The sequence below is a fragment of the Taeniopygia guttata genome, chromosome 1 (genome assembly GCF_048771995.1).
Source record: "Taeniopygia guttata chromosome 1, bTaeGut7.mat, whole genome shotgun sequence".
NCBI lineage: Eukaryota > Metazoa > Chordata > Aves > Passeriformes > Estrildidae > Taeniopygia > Taeniopygia guttata.
This window is the reverse complement of record NC_133024.1, coordinates 50600914-50618930: the sequence shown is the minus strand read 5'-3', so window position 1 is coordinate 50618930 and position 18017 is coordinate 50600914. Positions and strand designations below refer to the sequence as shown.

At 31.8% G+C, this 18017-nt stretch overlaps 1 protein-coding gene across 1 annotated transcript in view; it reads right to left on the bottom strand.

Annotated features, from left to right (window-relative positions):
• Nucleotides 1–10116: 10116 nt before the first annotated feature.
• Nucleotides 10117–18017, bottom strand: part of KLHL1 (kelch like family member 1) — a 193161-nt gene continuing 185260 nt past the window's right edge. The window contains exon 11 of the mRNA XM_030271533.4: nt 10117–17880. Within this exon, the coding sequence (XP_030127393.2) occupies nt 17821–17880 (60 nt within the window). The 3' untranslated portion in view covers nt 10117–17820. The remainder of the gene's footprint in view (nt 17881–18017) is intronic.

The following is an 18017-nucleotide window of genomic DNA, read 5'->3' as shown; positions in this document are numbered from 1 at the left end:
CTGAGATGAAAGACTACAAAAATGAATATTTTCCTTAAAAAATTCTTAGGACACAAACATTCACTGGAACATGAATAAATTTGTGTAAGAAAAGACACAGTCCATCCTTTTTAAAATACTTATGCCATTCTGGCGTTAGATCTTATAAGGTTAGGTGTCATGGCAAATTAGTCAGGACAGTTTTATTTTCAGACTTATCACATGGTGTATGTTAGTGCTTGGTCACCCCCAAAAGTGAGGTAAGTAGTCATGTGAGACTACCCTGGAAGTACAGATACATCTCTTCAAATTTCAGCCAGCAACTTGGAAGGAGTGTCATCCATGTTAGTATTTATATAGGTGTATAAAGAGTAAGTATATATAAAAAACCAAACAAACACAAATATTTTCTAAATCTCTAAAATAAAAGTGAGTCTCATCTCACCAAGATATAGCTATGGAAGAATATTTATGAAATCTGAAATACTTGGCATTGATTGAAGGTGTGTATATATATATATATATATATATATATATATATATATGTTTTTTTCTTACCAACCCCTACATTCCTCTTAGAAAATTATTTCTATGACCTGTGTTTGAATTCTGCAAAAAAATTACTTATTTCCTTATTTTAACATTTTGCTCCTACAGGTTGTTTCAGCAATGTTAGCAAACTAAAAATAATCCCAAATAATATTTGTTCATATTTGTTCTGACCTTTCAGGCTTTTCAGAGGGTGGTCATTTGACCAACATTTCAAGCTCCTACGAAGAAATATCCAGGAGAGGCTCCTGTATTATGTTGCATGAAATTTTCAGGGCTCTGGTAATATGTTCCTCCATGATATTACAGCAACAGGAAGAATGTCTGAGACTATTACAGTACCACTATAGAAGTTTTGTCTCTGCTTTTCAGACAGCTTCACATAAAGACATTCTCCTCTCTCTTTTAAGGATGAGTAAACTTGCTTTAAATCCTCCCCTTCTTGTTGTCATCTTCATTCTCTGAGTGAAAACTCAAACTGTGGTAACCATAGTCGAAATGAAAATGTCAAAGAGGAGCAAAGCTATACTGCAAACTTTCAGTTTCCAATCAGTGTCTTCTTCCTTGAGTAAAACAGAGTATCATGATTCTTCAGAACCTATATGTATTTCATGCATCTGCATCTTTTAGGTTTAAACTTGAAAATCCTAAACATAATAATTTCCTTCCTCTTTCTTCCCAATGGGATCCAGTTGTGTTCCTTGCATGAATGTCTCTATGAATTGAGATTTTCCATGTAGCGGAGTCTGACTTTTAATGTCTGTCTTGCAACAAGAAAAAAGCAACTTTTTCCTCCCTTCTGTAACAAAGACAATGTTCATATTTTGGAGATGCAATAATACTATATTCTTGTTTTATTTTTAAGGTATAGGTCTACTATTTTAAATACTCCATTCTCATATATTTTGTTGCTATGGAAAAATTTTCATCAGGAATATTTTTTGTCCAAGTGCAGAATATGAGCCATTCATTACTTGGAAGAGGAAGCGGTATCAAGGAATATTGGGTATAAATCATGGAGAACTGAGTTTACAAATCACTGCATGGAAATTTCCAGTAAATATTATCCTACTGTATGAACATTTCTAGAGACTAATTTTAAGACTATTGGTTTTCATGACCATAAATGACTGAAATCAGAAGCTGCTCTGTGTCATGAGATCTGCTGTCAAATTTAACAAATTTAATGACTAAAGATACCAACTATATTGTTTTTGAATTGGAACCTTAGGATAAATGTTGACATTTATGTAGTATCACTCTCACTAAAGCATAGTTGTATGCATCACACATCTGTTTCTGAGCTATTTAATTAGACTCCCCTTATGAATAGTAAAGAGAATGAGAAAATTCTAGTATCATTTCTCTTTCCCTATCTAAATTAGATTACCTTATGCAAAAAATCAGACAACTTTGAGGCATGGCTAGATCCCATAGAATATTCTTATTCCTTCTTCCTTTACAGCCTAAGAAAGCCATTTCCTTTGAAGAATAGTTTCCCTCCATGCCTTTACATTAATAAATTAAAATATGGCTGAAGAGAGTTAAAGTGAAATACTATAGAATGGAATAGGAAGAAAAGGATTATTGTGGAACATGGAATTTCAGAGGAGAATATAAGTAATAAGGAGTTTGAATACAGTAATGTTTCCTTCAGTGTTAAGGAAGGACTGTAGAAATGGAAGACTGAAGAACTAGGAGAAGAAAGGAGAAATCATGAAGACAAGACTGAGAAGGACTGTGAAAAGGGGTGACTTGCTGAGGGATGTTTAAGGAGTAGAGAGAAAAACAGTCATTCAATGAAATAATTTAATTTAATTTTTTACTATACTTATTTTTCTTTTTCAATAAGATTCTCACCATAGAATTTTATAAATGGCAAGCACGCATACTAATGCAAATTTAATTTACATGTAAAGTATTTTATTATATTTATTCCTTAAACCTTCTTTTTTCTGGTCTATAAAAAAACATTGTCCCATGTCTGACATATCTAAAAGGTCTTAAAAACGGATTTTGTTACGTATTTCAAATAATCACATTTCCTGATAGCCCAATGTCACTTCTACACTTCTCTAATGATTTCTTTACTCTCTGTACTTAACACAAAGTTGCAAGGAGGACCCAGATAGTCTTAAGGAAACACCATGCAGAAAGAATTCTGGTTTTCCTAGATCTACTATGCTTTCCACAATAAGATATAGTAACTGTTCTAATGCTAAGACTTCTCTTTTATCCACCAAATCCACTCTCTGAACAAAAATGTGAGACATTTAACTTTTTCTCTGTTGTAGTAGCACCAGATATATCCCTGTCTGATATCTTATTATTCATTTTAGGAAACTGGTCTTGAAATTTTAAAAATACAAGCTCATCTTTACAGCCTTATGAGGTTTTATTTAAGCATATTTATTAAAAAGATTATGATCAAACTTACCACATCCAGCTTATTTTCATGCAGAGAATAAGTAGTGAGCTTGTCTTAGTCAATTTACATTTTTCTTTTCTTAGTTCAAGGCAACAGACATAAATGAGATGAAAATTCTGTATATTGTGTATTTCATGCATCAGAAGCCTGTTCAATATTCATTACTAACTTTGATAGCAAAGGTTGTCATACCACAATATTTGTCTTGTATTAGGGCTTAAAAGCCTTCAGCCATGTATCTTACATTGTTGGCATATTTTTAATAGTTTTTGGTTAAATTAAACAAAATTCTTTCTGATTTTTGATACAATATTTTATGAAACCATTGTGGCCATTACAATGTTCTATCATTTGAAAGCAACATACCTGATACAGAAAATTTTCCTATGAATTGGTAATTCTTATTGCAAGGATTAATGTCATTAGATTGATACACAAGTCTTATATTATACATTTTACCTTTCTGAAAGTAAATCGTAAAAGTGAAAGATTAAATACTTGAAGCTGTACAATATTTTCAAATGTTTATCTTACCAACTTGAAGCAAGCAGTGTCTTCCTAGTGCTATTAGAAAATTTCCCACAATTGAAAAGAAAAAGAAAAAGAGTAACATGGACATAAAGACTCTATTATATGACTTCACAATGTACATCCTACTGAGCATAGGCACCTCAATGAAAATATTTGCCATTTATCAAAACCAACTACAAAAATTTAAATTGTTGGGAATAAAAAGGAGTTATGTGTGTAAAGTAAAAGAAATCTTCAATTGGTAAAAGATAAAATGAAACAAATAAACATGAGACAAATATAAATCCTTAATGAAAATTGCCAAAAGAAAAATTGAGAAAATACTTCCTTTAACTTTTTAACAGCAACAAATTTAAACTTCTCAGATTCAAAAGAATGACAAATGAATTTACCATGTGCACAGATGATCATGATATAAAAGAACATGCAAGAATTGTGAAGAAACTCCACATTTGTAGGAAATGGAACTATTTCAGTAGTTTGCATTTCTTATGGGGGAGTTCTGGGAATTTGCTACTTTGAATTTTTCTTTTATGAGACAGAGCTTTCATTAAAGGCAGGTGACACCAGAATAGACCCAGCGATAATCAATGAAGTAAAATACACAGATTTCCAGTAGCAAATGGTATTCACCCCAGACTGTTAAAGGAAGCCAGATACAAAATTGTTAAATAAGATTTGCTTTAATTTACCTTTGGGAACGACATATGAAAAGTAATATATGAGTTAATATGAATATCTATATACAATTAGGTCTGAGTTTTACATAACTGTGAATGTTAGAAATTGTGGTAAAGAATAAAATTATTAGTTTAAAAAATATCAGGAAAAGGCAATACCTTTTATTTTAAAGGAAGTCACTGGGAAAATAGATTAGAAATCTTTGAAAGACATTTTTCAATAAAGTGCACCTTGATTTCCAAAACCTTTTAAGATGATGTAAATCTTATTAAAGAAACTAAGCCATCATGGGATGAAAACAATATCACAACAGGGATTGAAAAAGAAAATGGGAGAAAGATTATTACATTTGCAACTGATAAAAAATTATGCTTGACTGTAAAACCAAATCCTGAATTGAATGTTCTAATAGCTTAGTAAAAAGATAAAATTAAAGGTCAATAAATATAATCCTGTGTGGGAAATGGTCTTTATTAAAACAAATTATAAACATTTCTAAATTATCTATTCTTAGGGAAGGGATCTTACAAAAAAATCTAATGATCTTAATAAAATAAAATACTATATAATCTTTAAAAATCTGCAATATCATCATCATAATGTGCAGCCATGTGAAAGGTAAATATCTTACAACTTTCTAATAAAATAAAGGAAAAAACGGTAAACATACTGATGCCACTGAACCTCCAGGACATATTTAAATTTTTAAATATGGGATCTAGTTCAGGAACCATGATATCTAACATTATATAATAAAAATTCCTTTAAAAAAACAGCAACAGATTGACAAAGATAACTGAAGCTACAGTGTAAGTACTGTAAAATGAAAAGAAAATATGTCTCTTTAGGTAGAAAAAAGATGCCATGTATGAAAGATAGTGAATTATATAAAATAATGAGTAAAGTAAAATGAAAAGAGATTGAGAAAACAAGGAAATAGAAGTAATTCTTTCTTCGTTACAACACAGAAATTCTTTCTTTTTTGAGAACACAAAATTTTTTGTTGCCTACGCCAGTTTTCAGGTACTGAGAAAAGTTAGGCAGCAGCAGGTGACAAAATAACCCCATAATTTTTTTTTCCTGAAGTTCCTGGTGGTGGTCACTACTCAACGATAAAATTAGGTCATTGGATCTTTCACCAGAAATAGTGCAGCCATTTCTGTGTTCTTATGGGGAGGTTTTCTTGTTCTTTTTGAAATATTCGAAACAGTTGAAAGTCTGTCACTAATTTCCATCAGGTAACCTATTGTCTTTCTTTCTGATACAACAGAAAGCCCTTCATTTAATTCTTCCTTATACACTGAAGACACCATAAAGGAATTTTTTAAATTATTTTTTTACCAATAATATCAGCCACAGAAGCCTCTTGATGTTTAGGGGCTATTTGCTCAGCACAGGCCTCAGTTACCTAATCAAGTTCTGAATATCTTTCTAGTGTCATACTAGGGCAATCCTGAGATATTTTAATGATCACTATTGTGTTTATAGTATACAACCATGGGATTTATCAAACTCTTCAAAGGCAGTTTCAGACAGGCTGAGCTTTGTATTTGTTTTTGTAATTTATCCCCCAAATGTATCTTGGTGTAATGGCACCAGGCATCAGATGAAGGCATCTGTCAAACTGTGAAGAACTCTGCCTGTGGTCAGACAGCCTCTCTTTTATGTCTGCCTATTTGATGAATATCTTTGACTTGCAATGTAATTCCATCAAAAAAAAAAAAAAAAAAAAAAGAGAGACAGAGAAGAAAAAACGACCAATTTTGTGTTCTGAATTAAGATAATTTTCTGAATTTTAAAACCAACACCAATAAAACCTGCATGAGTGAGGTAGGTAACATAGGTAGTTAAGCTATACAAAACACAACAAAAATGAAAAATAACCCCTACAGCTGCTTAATTCTTTGACTCACTACGGGTCACAGTCTGCCATTGTAGATAAGTGTCACCATAGATTTTGATAAAAATAAATTAATAATTTCTATTTTATTTTTTTAACCTGCTAACCAGGTTTTATAATTCAAACAATTATCTTTGTTTTAGAGATTTACCAGTTTCCTGATATCAGTAGTGTAGATTAGACGATGCAAGAAAGCATACTCACTACAATACATTCTTATCTTCTAGCTTGGATAAAGTCAAGGAAATTTATTTCCATTGCTTCAGAGATACCTTACCTGTCTTCAGAAATTTACCCACAGTTTTATTTCTTTGGACCTTTAAAATTCTGGAAATTGCTTTTTAGATTCATAGTAGGACCTCTTGTTGTTAAGCTGCCATTTTTTTGCTATGCTTCCAAATACTATAAGAAATTTAAACTTCACATCTATAGTGAAAATGTAGGGGAGGTGGGAGGGGCATTTTTTAAGAATAAATTTATAAAATATGTATTGGTTATAAGTGAACTTCCTCTGATGAAATGCAGGTCCATGGGACTGTATTAAAATTACTTAGAACTTCTGTTAGTAAATCTCCTGGAAATTAAATATCTGGGTTTATCTTCATCAATTTGCCCTAAGTAATTTAAAGAGGTAAAGCAGGAATATAACTGTACAGAGAGTGTAAATATAAGCTCATGTACCCAAAACTGTCCAGGATCAGGAATCTAAGATAATCTAAGCAGGGTACATAGCCAATCAGCATACATGTGGTTAGAACTACATAAATTAGATGAGAGGAAATTCTGAAAATGAGAAGATCCAGGACTACATTTCATTGATGATTATTTTGCGTAATATCTTTTTAATGTTAAAGGATCATAAACTACAAAATGTAATATATGAAACATTTTATGCAGAGCTAAACCCCAGAAATTTTGTATGATGAATGCCCAGATTAATAGATTAGAAAGTCATATTCCTTCTCACACTGGTGCTCATGCTCTCTCTATGGCTCAATGAACCTTTCATTCTTTGCTGCTTAATGACACATTCGCAGCAACATGGAGATTGTGTTCTGTGAAATCCCCTCATCATAGCTGGGGCACCAGCTGCAAGGCTGATAAGTATAGCAAATCTAAAAGTTAAACATGAGGCTACAGAGAGAGTGTAGCATTGTGAATTCACAAAGTAGCATTTTTTACAGTTTTTGGGCCAAATAAACTTGTGGATCGAGATACCAACATGATTTATTTTTGCACTATTTTCCCAGTAGAAATAATATGTTGCTGCAAAAAGAGGATAAAAGAACTTTGTGGATGTTATTAGAAAAGCTGCTATAATATTGAGAATCTTCATTTACATTTCCGATTTACAAGGAACGACATAAGCTTTAGGTACCTCCTATTGCCAAACATCCAAAACTTACTTTTTGAAGTTGTAGAGTCCTCTCAGGACAATTGGGAACCTGGCCAAAATGTGACAAGTGATCTGATATAGGAATAATGTAGGGTTTATGTCCTTTGGAGTTTATTAATCAATTTTCCAGTTAACGTCTAAGCACTCCTGTTAAAAGGTAGTTCCATAAATTTAGTCTTCTCCTACTTAAACACCTTTTTTTTTTTCTGTCTAGAGTTTTTTCTTAACTCCTCTAAATATTTTTTTGTCCTGGCTAGGCTGGCCCTGTAAATAATTATTTTTATTTTGTTGTCGACCAATTTTTCCTGACTTCGCTTTGCAGCTAGTGGTTGTAGTTCTTAATTTCACTGTGCTTAAAAAGAATCCCTTGTAGAGTCTGAATCCCCCTGTTAAACCCCTCCCAGTTTTATGGAACACAATTATCAGAGGAAAATGAAGAGCAATACCTTGCTTTTACATATATGAAATCTTTCTGACAGGGAAATTATGCAATGTGTTGAGAAGCATGAGTATATGAAGTTATAGTACAAATGATGGTATGAAGGAAAACAAAGCTTTTATGACTGTATAATTAACAATTATTTTCTTTTTGTAGATCAATATTACTAATAATTCATCCTCATAAAAATAATTTCCCAATGCTTATAATAGGACAAAAGGAAAGAATTTTAAAGGATGGATGGCTGTAATAATACATTTTCAAGACAATGCAAGCAGGACTTCCTGATTATGTATATGTACACCCATACAAAAATAGAGGAATTTGAAGAAAAAGTACTGAGAAGGAGAACAAATCTATGAGGTCAAGATAAAAGGAGATATTGCAACCCATGATAATAAGAATCAGTAAGAAAAATTAAGTTCCCAGAGATTAGGTAGAATGCTACAATAAGAAGAAAATTGAGAAAAGGAGGGAAACACAAAACAGCAGCATTTACTAAAAGGAAGAAAATTATCATATGAATGGAACAGAAAGCTGGAATTGAGAGTAGGATGAAATATGGGTAAAAGAAAGGACAAAAGTATACATAATAGAGTAAGTAGTAGGAAAGCATAGATATAATTTCTTCACAGGTCTGACATTTTCATTTGAGGATTCAAAACTGAATCTTGCACCATTAAGTATTAAATAATTCAATATCTCTGTTTAATAAATAAAGCCTCTCCTCCTATTAGAGAATGATTTTTGATCCTAAGAACCTTTTTATATTACTTAGTTTATGATCTGAAATACAGTGATCAGGGCTCAAGTGCCACTGTATTTCTTTTGGAAAGTTATGTGAATAGATCAGACAGGATTGGCAATGTACTGTATTGGTAGATAAAAAGTTACATGAATCAATATGAGGTAGAATGTATGGCTGCCTTTGGCAACCTCCTTTTCATTAATTTGCATCATAAATAATTACCCATTGTTTGACTCTATATTACTCTAGAGAAATGTTGAGACAACAAGAAAAGTATATTATGTGTCAAAAGTTAATTATATCCAAAGTTAAAATCTGCTGAACACAAGAACAATTTCTTGTTTAAATATTTTCTAGCATCTCTTATAAAAAAGAATTTTGACACTTCAGCCCTCAGCCAAAGTAGTTTAAGATAGATGTTAAAGAGAAATACATTCTCAGCAAAGTTTCTGCATTTAAACTGTCCACCACCGAAAGCCTGATAACAGTTATTCAAAATTTGTGCTCATTGGTGCACTCATGTCTAAAGTATTTGCCTCTCCAAGGAGTTTGAAATTGCTTAATGAAAATTCTAGCACATGCATTCTTTATGCTTCAGGAGTCTCTATTCAAACTTGACTTTGGCAGAATTTTCAGCCTATCTGTCATGCATCCCTCTTATATCTTCTTCAATATATTTTAGTGTATCTTCTCATAAAGCCTGTGTATTTTAAAGATATCATGATCCATCTTTTAAAAAGTCAGGGAATGGATTTAAAAACAGAGAATACATGATTCTCCCAGATTACACATGAAAACTGGGAAAACAAATTGATTGCATCTCAGTCAATCTGAAATGTCTACCCAGACAGTAGAGTGCAGCTGGATCTCACTCTAAGATAAATTCAAAAGAAATCTGTAATCTGGAGGTAAATTGAAGAAATATGAATTACACCAAGGTCCTATAACAGAGATTTATTTTATACCCCAGGTTAACATTTTGGACACCATTCCAAATATGTGTGATTCAAGAAAAATATTCAAACACATATGACTCAAGATAGCTGTTTTGCCTGAACAGGTATATTTCTTTCCACTGAAAATTTATTTTCTTATTGATCATATTGAACAGCATATAAGACTCACTTGTAGCTCATGATCTTATTCTACTTAAATCAAAGTGCTCTGCATGTGGACTTCTTTTTCTTTTTGAGAGAAAGAAGTTCATTCGTTGTTTCCAACACAAGATGATAAAAAAATCTTGAAAGTCTAAATTTTTAATGATGTTATTTGTCATGCCATTATATTCTTGATAGTCTGACTTCAGAAAAGGAAAAATAACAAATAATAATATTTATCAGAGTCTTAAGATTCTTGTCCTTCGGTTCTACACGTGTGAAACTGTGTATGGGCAAGTTTAAAATATGCAAGCTGAACCCCTAATTGTGTTATCATATTCACTTAAAAGAATCACCTCTGCAACACATAAAAACAAACATGTTTATTTTTGCACAGCGACATTTTCAATATTAAATTTCTTAGAAACAGTTTGTGTCAAACAAAGTCAGGTTAAGAGTTTATAATTGTGCTCTATTTTCTTCACTTGCATTCTATACATACATGTCCAAGATAAAACGGAACCATGGTAAAAGCATAACATTCAGTAAACTGCTCTGCAAATATTGCAAAACTTAGGACAGCTTAATTTAATGTATTTACAGCCATATTTATACATTTTCTTAATGTATTTATTGTCTTACATTCCAAAACATTGTACAATTATTTTGCTCTGTTGTGCCTTTTCTCTTCCATACTAAGTAAACTCATATGTCAACATCCCAAGATATTTATTCAATACTGATTTTGTTTTCAGCTAAAACTCCAAAACTTCTGACTGGATCCATTTGATGCAAAAATCCGATAATACATCTGCAAACAGTTGCAAGCTCATATGACAGCTCTGGAAAGTTTATATTTGTGACATGTTGTTAACCACATCATTCCTGCTTTAACAGTGTTCCTCTTGCATTAAGACTCAGACCTCATTTTCCAGTCTCTCCCCCAAAGCAAGCAGCCATAATCTGATACAAGCTCTTTTGGTATGCAAGGTGAAGGCAGAAGCATTTTAGTTAGAGAATCAGTCATGCATTAGCATAAGTCTGCTGACACTTTGTGTTTACTAGGCCATTCTAGAAAAATGAGGTTTTATTTCCCCAATTAATGATGACCTTTCATCTGTGCATAACAGTTACTTCTGTGTCAGCTTGGTAGCAGCTCTTCCTCTAATTCTAATTTAAAAAATAATCATAATGTATGACAATATAAATTATTAAATGTACACTGAAATGAAAAAGGACTTAGAACTTATCTGGTTTTGTTGTTGTTGTTGTTTATTTTTGTTGTTGTTTTTTAGGAGGGAAGAGGGGAATGATAACAGCCAAGCAAGTTTGTCCTTTAAATTTTTTAAACCAAAATCTTGGTTTCATTTTCTTAATATATATTTTTAAGAACTCTGAGTCAGTTCCCTAAAGTCAACTAAACAGAGCCAAAGATATGTTAAGTACACGACATAGAGAATACATTTGTAAAGCTTGTGTGTTTTGTTATCTCATTCCAGCAGAATCCTGACATATTCCAGTCACATAAATATATGTTTCATAAAAATATCTTACATAAAATATAGCCACAATTTTGAAAAATGGAATAAACAAAAAAGCATCTGATATTAAAGAGTAAAGAATATGGTCTGTGATTTTAGAAGGTGCTAAACATTCACAGTTTATAATGAAATGAACAATAAATCCAGTGCTTATGCACTCTGTGAAGAACTGCAAATAACTGTGAACTTTCATACGAACAAGAAATTCACCTACATTAGCTGAACAATGGATCTTATTTCAAAAGTTGAATTTGATCACACAAAATATATCTCTTTAATTGTCTATATACATAGAGTTGTCAAAGAATATGTTGTATGGTATAAACTACTTGTGAGATAAATGATAATGTTGATAAATCTATAAACAAATCAAGCAGATTTACAATTTCAGACAGATCATACTATTAGCATTTTTCTACACTTCATTTTTTGTATTTCTACTAATTTAGGTGCCTTTCTACTAATTTAGGTGCCTAAATCTGTTTTTTTCTCATTGATACCTTTATAAACAAAAGAGGAAAACAGGTGGTTTTTCTGTATGCCTACAATTGGCTGGGATGACCCATGTGGTGGGAGGTGTCTGCCTTTCTTCAGTTTTTTTCTGCCCACACAAGTGCCTGGTATAATGATGCCCATTGATTATAGCAATCCTGTTTCAAAACAATCCTATTTCATGTTTTGAAAGTTTGTGAAGTTTAATTATATAGATATTTTTTGCAGGTTACTGTATTAAATTGCCCCCTTATCCCTCAAATATAAGATATCTCAAAATGTAGGTAACCAGGAGCTGAAGCTGCAATTTTCTGAACACTTTTTCTCCTAGGTTAACAAAGAGATACCTTCTGCTTCTTTTGCATATAATTTGAAAACTTCAAATTATCAACTCTCTGAATATCATAAGAGTGTTCGATTTCAGAACATGGAAATTGTTTTTGTTCAATGCCTATTTGAGTCTTGGAGTAATATTCTAAATTAAATTCCTGTCATATTTATTGGAAATAAATGTTTGTGGGGCCAGTTCCTCCTAGGCATTTATCAAAGGGTAGAGATGCATCTTATCCAACTTAAGTAATTCTGTCTGAACTAGTCATTTTAGGCACTTTTGCTGTCAATTGAGAGAAATGCATTTTTAAAGTGGGATTTATTTCACCTATTAATGAGATGACTCATGTCCTGGAAGTAGTGATTTTTCTACTCTGGCTATAAAGAATCCTTTGGATTTATAATTCTGATATGGACATTTATACAGTAGAACCCTCTTTATTACAAGATGGATATTTATTCATTCAGCCTGCTATAGCAAGTCTTTCTCTTTTACCTTTCAAGAGGAACAAATTACCATTTAAAATTACCTGATATCATAGAAAATATACAGATGTGCAAAAAAGAAAAATAAAGCACCCAAAAACCTAAGCTAAATAGTCTGTTTTCATAGTATGCCTATATGTGAGATTTTCCACTATGTGCCTGAAATGTTCCACCCAAACCTTTACAGAATTGCACTCAGAAACACTTTACTGTTAAATAGAAAAACAAACCCAAAAAGTTTACATTAGGTAATAGCAACTAATGTAAGTGATTTTTTCAATAACTGTTGAGTAAGGGTGATTTACTTCTGGCTTGCTTGTAGAACACATTTTTGATTGAAGCGATGCAAAAAAAGATAATTTTCCTTATAAAGAGGATCTCTAAAAGTTAGCATTTCCCATACATCCCAACATTAATTAATATTAATTAATATCACACCTATGTTTACTATTTGTATTATTCATTGGACAATCAAAGTTAATATTTTGAAGTTTTAGCTACCTAAAGTAAAATATTTTTAAATTCTGGCTGTCCTATCATGCAAGTGGGTTGTTAGAAATTTCAAATATCTAGTGGCACTGGGTGCATATGCATATATATATATATATATATATATATATATATATATATATATATATATATATACAGCCCAGTGTGGACAACTTAGTTTTGGGCATCTCACATGGTATCAGACACTTATGTGGGGGTGACTAGACTGAATGCTCATCTATTTAATGGAAACATCTCACCTTTGGAACATTATTTTTTCTTGGACGCCATCAAAGGCAGCCCTGTTCTAATGATACTTTTGTTGGGGACATTAGAAAGAGTTCACTAAAGATGTCACCAGACTTACCACACAACCTAGGCCACCTAAGTGAAGAATACTGAACATGAACCTGGTTCACAGACCTAATTCTGAGCAGTACTAGATTTCTGCAAGAGAGGATTTATCATCATCATTATTTTGATTTTTGTGCATTTTTTGATCATCACGGGAAATCTGGGAAAGTATGGGGTGATAGAAGTGTAAGTTGCTTATACCTCAGCTTTGACTACTTTTTCAACCCTTAGTGGGTGATGACTTTGGCAGCTGCATAGATTCCCCAAGGTGAATCTGTGAATAGCCAGTGACTCAAAGTGCTATTGTTCCCTGTCACTACAGTTCTTACCTGTGTTAGTAATTTTCTTTATGGTTTAATGTCTGACAGCTGTAGTCCTGAACATGGAATCAAACTTATGCTGATTTAACGATTTTCAGTGGTTTCTCTGTCCTGAAGTGTACCCAGTCCCCATGAACTATGAAGCAGAACTATAATGAGGGAATTTGCAATGAATTGCAAGGTTATGCCAATTTGAGCAGCTTTACACTGGATTTAGAATAATGCTGTAGAATAATTATTCTGCTGAATATTTTATGCATTCTCATTTAAGTTAGAACAGATATACTGCATGGATAATCTGTTTTTGAAGAAATATATCTGAAGTTACTTTAACATATTGAGATTCTGAGCTGGCAGTGAGCCTGCATTACCCAGTGTATGCATATTTTCTTGGAGCAGTAAATGCAAAAAATCCAATAATTTTATATTGTGAGAATTTAATGATGTAATATATTACTGCTATTCGATAAAAGTTACAAGAACTTTTATGAAGTCTTTGTGGAAATGCCTTCTCCATATATTCCTGATAAAATAACTAATGCAAATTCATAGATAACATAGGTCATAGGTCACATTTTTTTCCCCCAGCTCATTGTGGGCAAAATAATAGGGAAAGTTTTCCAGAATATAAATTCTCTTGTGGAAAAAGTGTATTTCATTCATAATCACAATGCACAGCATTTCTGGTGTTTGCTCATGGACATCAAGGTTTGAGTTATCAAAACTTGCATAACCTGAAATGTATTTTGTGAGTTACTTTTATTGAAATAATAGAAAATATTTAAGACATAAACACATTTAAGGGAATTTATATGGGCCTTCTAAACATATTGAAACTATCTGAATAATATATAGAGATAAGATTATAGATATAATAAATATCTACTTCTAGATATATTTTAACTTTAGTAATTTTAAAATAATGGTCGACTGACCTGACAGCAGGTTTCTCTAGAAGAGAATGGTATCCAAGGAAATGATCCTTTGTCTATGCTAAAATGGTTCCCTTGCATCAATTAATGTTAGCTTAACAGAGGAAAATTTTTAATGAGGCAGGCAACTCCCTGAAAGCATCCTAATATTGTTTTAATAATTGGACAAGTTTCATATGAATAAAAAGTCTGTTCTATATGTAGAAGAATTTTTTTAAAATTTACTTCTGATTTTTAAACAATATCAGTATTTTGACTGCAAGAACATATATTAAAATAATTATTGAACAATTGTAAATAAAGCAAATGCAACAATAGTCATAGCTTATTTGTGACTTTGATAACAATGAAAGCTTTTCTATAAAATCAGATCACATAATGTCAATACTAAAGAGCTCCACTAAAGAATAGCTATAAATTGACATTTTTATGCGTAGATATACAAGGATCTCAACATAGTAGGAAATATCTACATTACAAGGAATTTGGTCATTGATTTCAGTAAAATTAATGTTTGTTGCAGCTCTGATTTCAATGTGATTTTTATACTTTGAAATCAAAGAAATTATGTGAGAGAAAAGACATCATGGTAGATGAACAAGGTCACCTGTTTTTTGAAAAGACCGTGACTTTCTAAATATGTAAACTTAATATTGTTTAGCACAATTAGTGCAATGGAAGTGATTTTAATTCTCATATATATATATATATATATATATATATATATATAAAATGGGTCTTAATGAACCAACTACAATTATATAGTACTTGGATTTAAATACATTCCCTTTCAGGAAAAGGTAAAAGTATTATTATTTTTAGTAAAAGTAAACATAATGGTAAAGAAAAAAAAAATCATAAATTCTCTTTAGAATAAACTTGTAGCACTTGTATAAATATGAAAGGCAATTTTGGTTCTTATTGTGGCTAGATTTTACATAATCAAAATAAAACAAATACTAATTTTATTGTTTCAGAATAAGAGGAGTAGAATAGACTGAAAAAATTCACATGAGAATCATTTTGGTAAAAGAAAAGTAAATTGAAAAAGTAAAAAAGGAAATTTAGAATCAAAAATGAAATGAGGATAAATGGAAGAAAATAATGATCAAGGCACTGAAATTTGGCACAGAACAAAATCAATAGGAATAATCCAACTTTGGAGATCTGTGTATAGGTAGAGCAATAATATTTCTATTATGTATTAATATAATGAAATCAAAAGAAAGTTCTAGGAATAGAATGAAAATTCAATTTCTAAGTTCTTTAGATATCTCTGTAGGAGTTCTAAATGCCAATATCTATATTTAATTACTGTTATAATTCTAGAAACTTCTTCATTTGGTCTCTGAAACTTGTGTTGATGTGAAGCACAATCTTTAGAGAGGTAACATTTTTTATTCAACAACTTGTTGTAGTTGGAAAAAAATTCACATGCTTGTGTGTGAAAGACTAATTGCAATTCAAAAGGCTGTGGAAAATTAATATTTAATTTTTTTCAGCTGATTCCAAATTAGGACAGAGAAATATTTAAAAGATTTAAATCCATATACTTAGGCTTCAGAATTGCAGTTCAGCTTACATCAGTAAACAAACACCTCCATGCATACTGATGCAGTTAGAAGGAAAGACACATTTTCAAATCAAATCTCCCAAGATGGAAGCTCTACGTATTTTTCAATCTCCAATGATTGCAGAGATTTCCACTAAGAAAACTCATTTATGTGCAACCAGAATTCCTTCTCAAAATTTTTAGTGACAGAGGATTGTGAAGTTTCTGCTTTTGGGCCATAAAATGTTTCTTATGGGATCAGCAAGGCTTTAGAGAAGTATATTTGGTGCCCTGTTCCCAGAAGCTGTGCATCCCTGAATAGCAGAATTTCATATTCCTGTAGTGGCAATAGCATCAAATCTACTGCCAAATCAAAAGCTCAAACTATCATTACTGGCAAAAATTATCAACCCTAAGGGGAAGCACAGATGACACTAGTATATTTACCATATGAAATTTATTAGATCAAATGGTCTAATTTTCCTTATTCCACTTGCATTTATTCTGATTTCCTGACTTGCAGTTATTCTCAGTCATAAGTGGAAAGTCATAAATTTTCAGCTCTAAGTAGGCAAAATTCTGTATGTACAAGCATCAGAAAGAAATAAAATTTAGTATTTTTCTCCCTCTTAAAATGTTAGAAGAGTCTCTATAGGCTGTTCTTGTCATGTTTCATCCATTAACATAATGCAGAATAAGGTGATCAATTTTCCAGCTTGTCATGAGCTTCCAACATGCAGTAGATGCATTAAACAATGAGGTTAGAGCCCACATGCTTTAATTGAATATAAGATTAAGAAATAATTAGGTAACTGTTTCTTTGACTCCCATATTTGCAACAAAGCCCCACTGCAGCCACAGGACTGCTTTATATTACTTGATTAAACACACAGGCTTCCCCCTCAAGAGACTCATTTGTAAGATGCATTAACACAGGTGAGGAGGTATAATCTGAAGTTACAAAAAAAAGACTACTTTTAGTTTTGTGTTTCTTCCTGCTCTAGAGTCACAGCTCAGTTGCTATGAATATCCAGACCATTTGACCTCTTCTTTTCAATAATGTCAAACTGCTCATTTAAGTGAGAAGAACATAACCCATTTGAAGACAAGACTTGAACAGCAAAAAAAAAAAAAAAAAAATATATATATTACTATCCACTTTTCTCTTTTAAAAAACACAGTTTAAAATTGATTAAATATTCTTTCATGTTTCTAAAATTCTCTTACAGCCATGAAAACTGTTCTCATATTCGTTTCCATTCTTTGTGTAGATTTCCCATGATCATCCAGTTCTCGAGGACACATTTACACCTGACACCTGAACTTACTACCCTACATTCACATATTTACACCTACAATACTCCAGAGGCTTTTTTATTGTTCACTGACTGTGAACAGTTTTATGATTTTATAGGGCATAAATACTTAATCTTTGTCACTTCCAAACTTCTTTGAGTCTGTGATCAACAGTGTATTCACTGTGTAGATCTTCGTTCTTGTGAAGTTATCATTCTCTTTGTCTCATAGAAAAATAATCCTTTCACAGTTAGTAAAATCCTAAGCAGAGCTGACAAAGTCATGGTTGTTTGATTACTACAACACAGGCACCAGCCCTTCCAATATTTAAGGAAGCCATCTGCAGAAAAACAGACACAAATTAACTGAATAGGAAAAACCATGCAAAAGATTGCCAAAGAGGAACAAGCCATGCAAAGATTATCAAAATGCTGTGTCAAAATTATTTTAAAATGGTCAAAACTAATGTGAGTATAA